This window comes from Argopecten irradians, unplaced genomic scaffold, assembly GCF_041381155.1.
Source record: "Argopecten irradians isolate NY unplaced genomic scaffold, Ai_NY scaffold_1193, whole genome shotgun sequence".
Taxonomy (NCBI): Eukaryota; Metazoa; Mollusca; class Bivalvia; order Pectinida; family Pectinidae; genus Argopecten; species Argopecten irradians.
The window spans coordinates 1-14,229 of NW_027188660.1; the positions used below are offsets into that span (position 1 = coordinate 1).

At 37.1% G+C, this 14,229-nt stretch overlaps 1 protein-coding gene across 1 annotated transcript; it reads right to left on the reverse strand.

Annotated features, from left to right (window-relative positions):
* Positions 1–8,310: 8,310 nt before the first annotated feature.
* Positions 8,311–14,007, reverse strand: LOC138314014 (ATP-dependent DNA helicase PIF7-like). The gene is made up of 2 exons (XM_069254219.1): positions 13,823–14,007; positions 8,311–9,551 (listed from the first exon to the last, which is right to left on the reverse strand). Exons 1-2 carry the CDS (start codon positions 13,932–13,934, stop codon positions 8,311–8,313), a joined length of 1,353 nt encoding a protein of 450 aa, XP_069110320.1. The 5' UTR covers positions 13,935–14,007.
* Between the last annotated feature and the right edge of the window lie 222 nt (positions 14,008–14,229).

The following is a 14,229-nucleotide window of genomic DNA, read 5'->3' on the forward strand; positions in this document are numbered from 1 at the left end:
AACTGAAATACCAAACAATAAGGTAAACATCATAAAAGACCAACTTGTTCCTCCAATCTACCAAACAAAACATACACATTTGTACACATATGAATTTCTTTCATGTAGAACACAAGCACGTAAATATTAATTTTCCCTAGAGCTATAACTGACTGAACCTCCCTACCTCCACACATATATTCAATCGCCAAACTTGAGCCTTCAGATTACCAATTTGCTTTGGCTATTAAATTTTCCTTGTTAACACAATGACTTCTTTCACGAACAAAGGAAATTTGCCCACGAAATAATTTTATTAAATGTAGCAATATTAATGTAAACCCTTGAAATACGTTTGAAAAATTCAAAAGGTCCCAGGGGTCTGTGCTATGGCCAAAATTAAAATTGCCGTGTACAGGTGTAAGACAGGGTTCCCTTTTTGATCCAAAACGGTAACCAAAGTCATGTTTTATGTTGTCAAACTGATTTATAATACATATGATCACACATATGTAGACAAAATGTAACAATTAAAACAGAAAATGTCAGATTTTGAGTGCTATATTCGGCCATGATTTTGATCGCATTACATGGTGTATATCCCTGTTTGTTTGTTTGTTTGATTAATTAACGTCCTATTAACATCAATGGTCATGAAAGGACGGCCTCCCATGTATGCGGTGTGTTGCGTGTTTTGGGAGACTGCGGTAAATTGATGTTGTGTCTTTTTGTATAGTAGAACTGTTGCCCCTTTCTATAGTGCCATATCAGTGAAGCATGCCGCCGAAGACATCCAGCAACAAACCCCACCCGGTCACATTGTACTGACTGTCGTTCTCATTCCTGTTTGCTGAGCGCTAATCAGGAGCAGAAACTACAACTTTTATAGACTTTGGTGAGTCTCGACCAGGGGACAGAACCCAGAGCCTTCCTCACAGGGGCGAACGCTCAACTCGAGGCCAAAAGTGAGGCGGTGTCAAGGGAGACATTAGGAAACACAATCTGATTAAAATACATATCCTTATTATCACTAAGTTAGATAAGAGGACCTGAGAAAATCCCATTAGGGGTCATGTCCAGGTGACCTTAAGAATTGGCCAATCAAATCGCTGCTGGCAAAATTTTGACAGTGAATTTCAGGGGACGAAATACTTTGAAAATATATCAGAATCATTTCCTTGTACGTAGTCATCTCGCTCAGAGAGCACAACAAAGCTAATCGTATTTATATGTTGGAGCGAAATGGCGTTGTCAATTGATATAGCAACGTGCAGAAAATGCATTTGTTCTAAATTACACTTGGTAATAAATGTCATCCGAACATGACTCCCTAATGGGATTTTCTCAGATCCTGTATTGAACGGAGTGGTTATAAGAATCTGTATTTCAATTAGATTGATGTGGGAAGACCATCTACGCGGGATTCGCGAATTCTTCGAGAAACTCACTACCATGAACTTGACTGTAAATTTACTGAAATGTGAATTTTGTAATGCAATGTTGTTTTTTTAGGGTCTGGACATGTTTGTAGGACAAGGGCAGGTAAAAGTAGAAGATCAATTATATGATTTTCCAATCTCCTGGAAGCAAGAGCAAAGCTGATGAGATTTCTTGGTATTGCTGCATACTGCAGAACATTTTGTCAAAATTTCTCTGTTATAGCAGCTCCACTTACTGCTTTGTTAAGAAAAAAAGGTCAAATTTGTCTGGTCAGACGAATGTAAATCTGCCTTTGAGAAATTGAAAGTCATACTATCAAACTCACCAGTTCTGACTACTTCAGATTTTGATAAACCGTTTAAACTGTTTGTTGACGCCAGCGAAGTAGGTGTTGGTGCTATTTTGATGCAAGAAGGTTCTGAACAAATTGAACATCTAATTTGTTATTTCTAGAAAAGTTTGACAAACACCAGAGAAATTATTCCACAATTGAGAAAGAATGTTTAGCGTTGATTTTAGCATTGAACCAATTTGATGTGTATCGCTGCACTACAGTTGTGCCTGTGTTGGTTTTCACAGACCACAACCCTTTGACAGTCATTGGGAAAATGAGAAAAAAAAAAAAATCAAAGAATTCTCAGATGGAGTTTGACTCTGCAAGAGTATAATCTTGACATCAAACATATTAAATGGAAAGACAATAATCTTGCTGATGCTCTATCAAGGATTTAAATTTTATTTGATATTTCAAGAAAGTTTCCTTTTCAAGAAAACTTTCTTTTCTTTAAGGAGGGGTGTATTATGTATGACACTAAATACATGTAGTTATTAGATAAGGGAGATAACTCCTATAGCTATCTTATCAATACATCCTATAAAGTTTATATCATTAATTTAGGTTATAGAACTTTCTATAATATTATCATGTATCAACAAATATGTTTGTAAACATGTTGAGTAGGGATCTAGAATGATCTATTTCCAGAAAGTTATGTGTGTTTATTTCTTTACTGTTTTAGTAAGATATTTCTAGAAGTAGAAGGTTCACCAATATTCTTGAATTAGGGTTTAGCTATAATACTCAAGCTGTCCAAGGCTAATCAGAACTGTGATGGAACCTGTAATTATACATATCAAGAATTATACAGCGCCATATTAGATACTATTGGAAGAGCTGTTGTGACTTGATCTGTGGATTGTTACAACGCATTGTGTGGATTTATTCATATTGCCTTAAAACTTTATAAATTATCTACGGCCATTAATTTTCCTCGTGAATTTCTGAACATTATTAATTCGGAAACTGGAAGGATCACGGATTATACCAGGACATTCGCATACATATAAGAAACACTTTAAATTCTTGCATTACTCTTGTACCACCACCAATTACTTTAGATATTGTAAATCATCTCTGTATAATATTGTTTATATAATTAAATTGTGTTTTGAATTAATCTGCTGGTTTCTCATTTCTTTTAATCTGCTTGTAACCATATGGATAGATAGTCAAATAGAAAATAAGTGTGAAAATTGGTAAAAACTTTATCCTAATACATAATAATCTTTTCCAACCCTTTTTTGTTTTAATTTTGTAATCATCTTACTTTATATGTCTTTCGGCTGAAATAAATTTAAATATTTCTGAAAATTCAGCTGCAATCATCATCAAGCATGATGATGCCCTAAAATTCTATATATTTACCTCCAAATACTCCATTTAGTTGTGATGAACTGAGTAACATCGTATCACGACTACCAGTGCCATATATTATCATGGGTGACTTTAACGGTCATAATAGCCTCTGGGGCTCCCCAGGCACTGACGATAGAGGTAGACGTATCGAAGAGTTTATTGATAAAAACAGCTTATGCCTTTATAACACCAATGTCCCAACATATTTACACACCTGCCTCTGGCTCGCTTACCCACATTGATCTATCGTTATGCCATCCATCAATTCTTCTGGATTATGATTGGAGGGTCAACGATGATCTTTGTGGAAGCGATCACTTTCCAATTATATTAAAAAATATAGGGTCACCAAAACTTGAGGAGCCTATTCCTCGTTGGAATTTACATAAGGCGGATTGGGCTCAGTTTTAAAACCTTATGCGCCGAGGAGCTCATCGAGGGTAATTTTTTGAACCTCGATGACCCCATTAAAATTTTCACAGAAGCGCTCACTTCTATCGCTACAAAAACCATACCAAAATCCGTGCCAAAACCTACAAAGTTCCTTCTGTCAAATGATTCATTTATCAATAGATCTGGTAGAAATGCAGCTCTGAGGCGGTACTTGGCTTCGCCAACCGTCTCAAACTATAACAATTTTAAAATATGGAGAGCTAAAGCTCGAAGGTCTATTAAGTCCGACAAGAAAAGTACTTGGAAAGAGTACGTCTCAAAAATTAATTCCAATACATCTTCGAAGAAAGTTTGGGAAATGATTGGTAAAATCAGTGGGAAAAGAAAAGCAACACCATCCTCCCACCTCATTAACAAAAATGAAATATTTTCTTCAAAATCCGAAATAGCTGACGCCTTTGACAAAAATTTTGCTAAAAATTCATCCGTCAAAAATCATTCCAAAAATTTCAAAAAAATTTAAATCCTCCAATAGTGAAAGGTACAATAGGCCTTTCGAGATACCAGAATTGCTCGAGTCCCTTGAGAATTACCAGACTCTTCACTAAAATGTCTTTTAACTATATTTAATCAAGTTTACTCTTCTGGCAAAATTCCCGAGTCTTGGAAGGAATCTACTATTATACCCCTTCCGAAGGCCGGGAAAGATGCTACTGATGCCAATAACTATCGTCCTATTTCATTGACGAGTTGTATTTGTAAAACTTTAGAACGTATGATAAATACTAGATTAGTTTGGTTCCTGGAATCAAACAATATTTTAAGTCCTTTGCAAAGCGGCTTTAGAAACCGCAGGGGAACGGTAGACCACTTAGTTAGACTAGAAACATTTATACGAGAAGCCTTTGCCAAGAAAGAACATCTTGTGGCCGTATTCTTTGACCTTGAAAAGGCATACGACACAACTTGGCAATATGGAATCATGAACGATCTCCATGATATCGGTATACGTGGTAATTTGCCAAAGTTTATTTCAAATTTTATATCTGACAGGCATTTCAAAGTTCGAACGGGTTCACAACTTATTCAGAAACAGAAACACAGGAGATGGGCGTCCCTCAGGGTGGTATCCTGTCCGTCACACTTTTTGGATTAAAAATTAACAGCATAACTAAATGTCTTGGCCAATCTACGGAAGGGTCTCTATTTGTGGATGATTTCTTGATCTGTTACAGATAAAAAAACATGCACACTATAGAACGACAACTACAACAATGTTTAGGCAAATTACAAAATTGGGCTGACGAAAATGGCTTTAGATTTTCAAGATCAAAAACTCTCTGTATGCACTTCTGTCAAAAACGAAAACCACACAATGATCCTGACCTCACACTCAATGGAATTAAAATTCCAGTAGTTGAACAAACTAAATTTCTTGGACTAATATTTGATTCGAAACTGTCCTTTGTTCCACATATCAAACATCTGAAGGATAAGTGCTCGAAGGCGCTGAACATTCTACGAGTTTCTTTCCCATTCTGATTGGGGTGCAGACCGTGAAATGCTTCTACGTATCTATCGGGCACTTATTAGATCAAAACTTGACTACGGCTCTATTGTCTATGGATCGGCTCGCAGCTCCTATCTACAGATGCTTGACCCTATACAGAATCAGGGACTGCGTCTTGCACTTGGAGCTTTTCGAACAACACCTGTGAAGAGTCTCAATGTGGAAGCTAATGAGCCATCTCTAGACGATCGACGGAAGAAATTATCCTTACAGTATGCTGATCAACTGAAATCCAACCCCCAAAAATCCCGCATTTAACCTTGTATTCAATCCACAACATCAAGAAATATTTACACAAAATCAAAAGCTCATACCAACATTTGGCATCAGAATTTCAAAATTGTTGCTGGAACTAAATATAAATTTCGACACCATTGACGAGTACACCATATCGGATGTATCACCATGGCTCATTCAAACACCTGATATCAATTTATCTCTACATGAGAGGGCAAAATCCAGTTCATTACCCGAAGAACACAAATCCTCCTTTCGGGAGTGCATTAGGGCTTTCCCTGACCATGTTCAGATCTACACTGACGGATCAAAAGATGGTGATAATGTTGCGGCAGCATGCTGTACATCTAATCACTGCTCCTCTATCCGACTCCCGGATGTTGCCTCCATTTTCTCTGCGGAATCTTGTGCTATCGGTCTGGCTCTTGACCATATCGATTTGTTTGTTTGTTTGATTTATTAACGTCCTATTAACAGCTATGGTCATGTAAGGACGGCCTCCCATGTATGCGGTGTGTTGCGTGTATGTTGGGCGAGGTGAGTTTACTGGGAGACTGCGGTATGTTCGTGTTGTGTCTTCTTGTATAGTGGAACTGTTGCCCTTTTTATAGTGATATTTGACCATATCGAAGAACATCGCATTGAAAAGGCAATTATCTGTTCCGACTCTCTTTCGGTTCTTCAGGCTTTGAAATCAAGAAACCCTAGAAACACATTAATCCAAAATCTTTTGATCCGAACATTTCGATTGTCTTCTAAAACTCAAATTACTTATCTCTGGATTCCTAGTCATGTGGGTATAAAGGGTAATGAACAGGCTGATAAAGCAGCTAAGACTGCTCTTCGCCTAGCACAAACAGATTTGAAACTACCATACACCGACATCAAACCTTCAATCACAGGGGCCCGTAACTACTGTTTATATTATAATATATATTTTCAGTCACTGGGTACGTTATATCCCAATACAAGGGAAGACACTCGTCGAAAGAGTCACTTTTTTCAAATAAAGATTTCTCACGTAATATTCCATCAATTTTCATACGGTTTTCGCCTAGTTGCTCAAAAATGTTTTAAATTGATATATACACACCTGCGATAATTCCCAGACACCTTTTTACACTCGAAATACGTCCTTTATAATCCAAATTCGTGTCGTCCCGCCCATACACATAACTAGTCGGACCGGCAGTGGAGGCGCAGCGAGTATCGTTTCGGAACTCTTCTACTGGGCCTTCTGGGAGTCTCGGATCTTTACCATGGTAAGTGTTTGTAGAAATGGCGCTATTTTTCGAATATATAAATACATGTATACCTAACAGTTTGGATGGCGGACACTTTTGAAATCAGAGAGTCTGATCGTTTGGCAACAAACAATCCGTTGACAGTTTCTTGGTAAGTAAGCTTTTGAAATAGAAGTGTTTTCTGATATTTAAAGAAATTAAAAAAAATAAATGTTTTTAAACACTTTGAAAATCTTTCATGTCGACAAAGTAGCATGATTGTCATACTGATTATAAATGTAGGCCTAAATAGCCGCCTACATTTTGTCATGAATTGTTTTTACACACATTACAGTACCATTCATCTGGTAATTCGTTTAAATCTTCTATCTGCAAACAATCACCATGATACCAAGTGTCACAGCCATCACATGCAACTGAATCATGAGAAGCATCATTATTACACACACCACATGGCCATTTCACTGAACCCTTTTTCTTTTTTCCCCTTTCCTTTACATCTACCCTTCCGTTTTAAAGGCACTTTTGAGAGAGGTGATGTTATATCGCTGGATGATGCTGATGGGGGTGATTGTGTTTCCTGAGTCGATGTTGACGGGGCTGATTGTATATCCTTGGTCGACTTTGATGGGCCTGATGTTGCAGGAATCGGAGCACAGGGACCCGGCATATCATCCCAAAAAGCATTAGGCTCAACTATGTTGTCAGCACTTAAGACAGTGTCCACAATCAAATCTGTCATTGCCTTCTTTGTATTAGCCGTTTTGGGTAAATTAATCTGATATGCTCGTGAAAGTGTATGTAGCTGGAGTTTTGTGAAGTTTTTTTCCAAGTATGATTTGTCCAGGATGAGTTCAGATTGTAACTTCCTATGGGATGCTAATTTTGTTGATGATTTGTCACTTAAAAAGGTCCTGAATGTCAGTTTGGATGTCTTCACCTTGATTTGTTTACGTGTAGCTTCCTTTTTCTTGGCACTACATTTCATCAAAAATTCTTTCCGAAGCTGAGCCACACTCATGGAGCTGTATTTTGAAATAATTTCATCATAAATCTGTTTGAGCTCACATTCTTTATCGCAAGCTTCAGCTTGAAGGAACAGCCCTTCAAACATTTGTGTTAGCTTTTCATCATGTAGCAAATTGGTTTTTAGGAATTGCCAAACATGACTTCCATGTATCTCTACATTTTTCTGTGACTGCAACTGACGAATTTTCTTGTCAAGTGCCAAGAAAAATGTGAGCGTTTCCTCCGATACAACACACAGCCCTTTCCTAAGGTTTTGTTTAGAGTCTATGAATGAGTTGTTTTTTGAATTGTTTCTGTCCTCCATGTGATCTAGAAGATTCTTCTCCTTGATCAATTTCTCAATTTCTTTCACTCTGTTTTTTTATACATGTTTGCCTGAATAATTTTCTTCTTTTGCGTACTTTTGTTTGTTGTTGTTTGTTTGTTTGATTTATTAACGTCCTATTAACAGCTATGGTCATGTAAGGACGGCCTCCCATGTATGCGGTGTGTTGCGTGTATGTTGTGCGAGGTGAGTGTACTGGGAGACTGCGGTATGTTCGTGTTGTGTCTTCTTGTATAGTGGAACTGTTGTCCTTTTTATAGTGCTATATCACTGAAGCATGCCGCCGAAGACACCAAGCAACACACACCCCACCCGGTCACATTATACTGACAACGGGCAAACCAGTCGTCCCACTCCCTGTATGCTGAACGTTAAGCAGGAGCAGAAACTACCACTTTTATAGACTTTGGTGTGTCTCGGCCAGGGGACAGAACCCAGAGCCTTCCTCACAGGGGCGAATCTTTTTGCGTACAGAATTTACACACCATCCTGATATATATCTTATCTTCCCTACACCATCTGGAGATTCTGTAAATTCATCTGTGCTTTCTTCACTCATTTGGGTTGTCTTTTCTATGATAGGTTTCACAGTTTCTTTCAGAACAAGTTCTCGGAGTCGCTGACTTATTTTAAAAGTAACATTGAAGAAGCTCACAGAAAGTTCCTGCTTTGTACACATACATGTAACCCTTGCATTGTAATCTTTCGAGGAAAGGAACTTTATTAAAATCCTTGTAAAATTCATTGACCTCCTTGTTCTTTCTCCTTTCAGGTGTTTCTCCTTCATAGAGTAGATCTCGTCCCAGAGGAATTCTATCAATGTATGAAGCTCTGTCTGGTTTTGTTGTAAGGATATTAGAACTTCCTTTTCCTGTACCTGTTGGGCCAATTCTGGTGGGTCAACGATTGGTATTGTGTCCAGAATGTCACTATTGATGTTGATATCCTCAGGAAGATGATGCGTGACAGCTCCTGGGTGTAAATGTTTTTCAATCAGCTCGACTTGTTCTAATAGAGTGTCTTCATCCTCTGAACTGTCATAAGGGTCTTCAGAAATTTCAGAAGCAGGTGATATTTCCACTTGTTGAATGTTTACATTTAAAACATGCATGTTGGAACAGCATGACTTATCATCCATAACAGTTAGTGGTGTTCTTTGATAAAAGTCAGTGAGTTCCTTTGGTGGTATCTTCAGTAAACTTTCCGAGAAATTCTTCAATTGAAGCCCTTTTTTCTTAGTCACACGGCTTACAGCAACAGTCAGCTGACCATACTGAAACATGTTTTTACACTCTATGACTACCCTGTCCACTGTAACACCTTGGGCCTTATGAACGGTCAACGCATACCCCAGTGTCAATGGCAACTGCTTCCTAGATCCAATATCCACTTTAAGGATAGGGTCATACTTTGTGAAATTGTAGAAGGGTATGCATTCAGTCCGGTTCAGGTCAGGAAAATACACAACAACACTCTCCTTTCCTGTTTCTGTGACTGTCCCTGATAGACCGTTGACCAAGTCATCTGACAAATTCACTATCAACACCACTGTGCAGTTCACTTTGATGTGAATTTCCTTTTCACCCCTGATGCCTTTGACCTCACCAGAATCTTGACATTTGTATATGACCTCCTCACCTAGAAACATATGAAAAAGGAAATTGTGAACAATATCATTTATAAACATGCTAAACTTGCAGGAATATGGATAATTATATAGAGAGAAATGAAACAAACTTGAAAACCAATCGCATCACCTTTATACATGTTTGTCAAGTATCATGGCCTTAGACTGTATGTCTATACTTAGAAAAAGTTGTGAACACATTTTAACAGCTTGGCCCCTGTTACCTTGAGCACAGGGGCCCGTAACTAAATACATAATAATGTATTATAATAAATGTTTTCTGTCACTGGGTAAGTTATATGATGTACCCAGTTATAATACATTATAATGTAAACAGTACTAACAGGCCCCTGTGCCCTGACAGTGGTTGAAAGTTATTTACACAAATTTTGTAAATTCTAATATTTTACTAAATCACTGTTACTTCTATTTTCAGGTTGTGTGCAGTGCTTGAGGAAAATGCACGTTCTTCTGTTATAAAAGATGAATTGTTTCATTTGTTTCAAGAACAGAATCAATGTTCAAGTGTGTCAAAACAAACTTTGTGTAGATATGTATTTAGATTATTCAATGTAAAAGACTCTAAAGTTAGAGATGGTAAGGGTGGTTCAGGTCGAATACGTGTGCTGCAAGGTATAAAATACAGAAGTCCTGATACTGAATTTGAAGAGACTATAGAGGAACTTCTAAATGGAAAGGGGGCAGTATTTGAGAAGACTGAAAAACTTTGTACATTCGTGATGAAGTCTGGAGTAGTGTCAAGTGGAAATGAAATAATGAAGGAGGTCACACTTGATTTACAATCCCGAATATGGTCTCTGAAGATTAGAGAAAGCCCAATAGTTCTTGATCGCTTATGTGTTTCTTCAAATTTTGACAACACAAAATCTCCATATAAGGCAGTGGTAAAGATAGTAGAAAAAATCAAGATATGTACAGGTCTGGAAATAGACAACAAGCAGAGTGTGCCAGGACACATCATTGCCGAGCATAGCACTGTGTCAAAATCAGCCAAGGAAAGACAATTAAAAGTAAGAACACCCTCATGCATGCATGCATTAGATTGGTTTAGTACTGGAAACACCTGCTGGAAATGCATACAACTCCTTAACGAATTTACGAAAACTTGTAAGACAGATATTTCATTAGCCAAAAATGATGATGATGACATTTCATCAATACTCCAGAATATGTTCCCCACAGCAAGTGACACCATGAAAGTGTTCCTTAAAAACCAGCATTTTGAAAGCCAATGAGGGACAAGAAGGTCAGGTGAAGTGGGACAAATCCATAATTAAAACATGCCTCCAACTTTGGTGCAGAAGTCCCCGTGCTTATGAAGACCTCAAGGCTGCAAACATATTTGCACTTCCATCTGGACGACAGTTACAAAGGTATGTTTTTTTATGAGAGGTGACTGACCAAACTGTCAAGCTTCTGGCTTTCATAATTGATCACAGGTTTTATTACTTTAATGTCATATTAACAGCCAGTGCCATGTAATGACATGCCAGGTTAATTGATGGTGGAAAGCCAAAGTACCCAGAGAAAAACTACTGATTAGCGATCAGTACCTGGCAACTGCCCCAAATGGGATTTGAACTCTCGTCCTAGAGGTGGAGGGCTTGTGATAATATGTCGAGACATTTTAATCATAAGTTATCAAAGTTTGACTTTCATTGATCTGCATTTCTGGATTTGTTATGAACCTAGTTTACATAATTTAAATATACTTTCATATTTCAGGTACAAAAACATAACACCACAGGATCCTGGTTTGTCTACAGACATACTACGATGGATGTCTGCAACTGCCAGGAAATTAAACATCCCCCCTTCTGGCTATTATGGAGGACTTGTGCACGATGAGATGAAAATACAAGAAGGCCTTGTACTGAATCTCAAGGGAAAAGAAAATACTTTGGTGGGATTTGTTGACACAGAAGATGAAGGAAAGCTTCTTCGAATTCTTAAGGAAGGCGAAGTAAGTATGGTAACAGATATAAAGACTTATCTTGGATTATTTTGTGTAGCTTTAAAGTTTAAGCGCCTAAAAATGTGCTTGCCTCTTAGAATTATAGTGCAAGTAGAGGTATTAACTTGATAACTTTAGAGTAAATTCAAACTACATGTTTTACGTTAAAAGTGGTTACGTATAAATTCACTGTTTTTTTTAGCAGAACCTTTGGGCCTCTCTGAAATTGACAGATCACCGATAAAATATAAATCCACAGACACATCGACCAAGCACAGCCTGAAACTCAACCCCACTGAATTATGGGTATAGCGATAGATTGATAACTTATGTTAAATTCTGACTTTTAATAGGTCAAACAACATCTAGTCAGTGAAGTCCTGCAAGTGACGTTTGTAGGTTACACTGGATTCCGTTTCCCTGTAGCCCACTACCCCTCTGTTGGAGTGACTGGTGCAGAACTTTACATCCTCCTTTGGAACATAGTGTCCCAGCTCAGTTCCTGGGGATTTACAGTTGACTTTATTTTGCAGGTAAATGAAAACCTATATACGTCTATAAAATACTGAAATCTCAGGTCCCTGTGTTAAATATATAAGTTGATAAAACATGATGTATTTGTATTTGTAGATAATGAAGCAAGTGACAGTATAATAGATTTATCCCACAAAAAGACATTCTTTGATGTAGGTCAAAGTTTAATATATAGGTCAGAGTCACCTACTTTTGATACATGATAACCCCCCTCTCTCTCTCTCTCTCTCACACACACTCAACAACCCATCCAACCCCAACCCCTTCCTGATTCACCAGCCCAATATCTATTGTATGTATATATAACAATAATTGTATAAATGAATTGGCTATTAACTATGAATTAACCTAACAAGCAAATAATCAGATATTTTTTTATTTGTTTTTAAGGATGGCGGTGACCAAAATCGCCAATTTATGAAGTTAAACTTTGATTCGGATGAGGATTCCTTAAAGAAACACTTCATGTCTCAGAATATTTGCAATCCCTTTAGAAAGATGGCACATTCTCAGGATTACTCCCACAACATGAAAAAACTACGAAATGCAGTGATGAGTAGTGGTAATGAGAGTCATCACACCAAAAATTTCATGAAGCATGGCAACCCCATAACCTGGCAACAATGGTTAGATGCAGTACAGTGGGATGAAGAGGTGAATTCGAGACGAGTACATAGCAAGATAACTGTATCACATATGTATCCAGACAGTTCTGAAAAAATGCGCAATCATCTTGCAGAGGAAATGCTATCTACAGACATGCTTCATTTAATGGAAGCCTACAGAAGCACACTTCTAAACAAATCAGCATTAGATGGAGCCGTTGAATTTTTGAGGACAACTAGCACAGTTATAACAATTTTCAGGTAATTATTTGGTGAATACTTCAATTTAGTCTGTATGTAAGCAGAAAGTGTTTATGTTAAATTAAACTGATTTTTGGAAAAAAAAATTACCTATGTTTTTGATCCAAGTCTGTTTTGATAATAATTTATTTGAAATTAATATGTTTAGTAACAATACCACTGAATTCTGTTTAAAAATAGTGTTTTATTGACATCTTACATACCCAATTTGATGTAATTAATTTCTTTTTACATAAATTGTGAAAAAACAATACCAGAATTTTTCCTTTTTTTTATATATATTTTCAAGTAATGGGTGTTTTTTTACATGTATTTCAAACATATTAAATTTTATTTCATAAATTTTACACTTTAAAATTGTTAATATTATTCACTATTCACAACTGAATACATTACAGGGACAAAAGGCCTATCAAGTCCTGTCATGACCAAAGACTGAAAGATCTATTTGATGTTATTGCATTCTTCACTGAGTGGAAAGACGAGGTTGAGGGACTCAGCATTACCCCAAAAGAAAAAGAGAAAATGCTGCCAAGCAAGAAGTGTCTAGATGACCAGCTGAGTCTTCTCTACACTTTTATAGGTATCTGTAAACAACATACTAAGGAGTTCCCAGGGGAAGGTGTATATCCTTACAGATTCAACTCTGATATAATAGAAAATAATTTCTGTCAGGTGAGGGGAATATGTAATGGAAACTCATCCCATCCAACTTACAGGTCATATGCGTCATCCATGAATAGCATCATACTGAACCAGAGTGCACGCTCAAAAGGAAGGAATTCAAATGCTGGGGAATTGAGTGCGGATCCATATAACTATGACAATGCCCTGTGTGTTGGAGCCTCATTAAAACGAAAAAGAAAGTGCTTGTCAGATATTACAAACAAATAACAATTGTAATTACCATCTAAGTTTTGGAGGCACTTAGCATTATGTAAGTCCTTCTCAAAATTAGTTGCAAACAAATGAAGTGTAGGTCTGCTACTGGCTGGCTCTGGTGGAAGGCTCCTTCCCATCCTTGCTAGCAAATTTCTACTGTCAAGGCATACTTTCCCACTGTAAAACAAATAAATTAGGGTTATTGAATAGAAACAATTAATACTTAATATTTTCTAAGAAAAATTCGATGCATTTTTAATTCCATTCTCATTTAATAACTCTAAATACACATGGCCTAAATTTACCATATGACATATACTTACAGTAGCCGTGTCATTGTGTTAACTTGAAATGAACGGAACACTTGAATGATTTTCCATTAATGTCTTAATGTATTGATATGATGATTATGATGAATGTTTTATGATGAGG

What these genes read in the sequence shown, in the direction of transcription:
- LOC138314014 (XM_069254219.1), bottom strand. Translation starts at nt 13,934, where the DNA reads ATGGGAAGGAGCCTTCCACCAGAGCCAGCCAGTAGCAGACCTACACTT. An exon ending in GTGCCTCCAAAACTTAGATG is followed by an intron (nt 9,552 to 13,822) that starts GTAATTACAATT and finishes ATATGTTTCTAG; the next exon opens with GTGAGGAGGTCATATACAAA.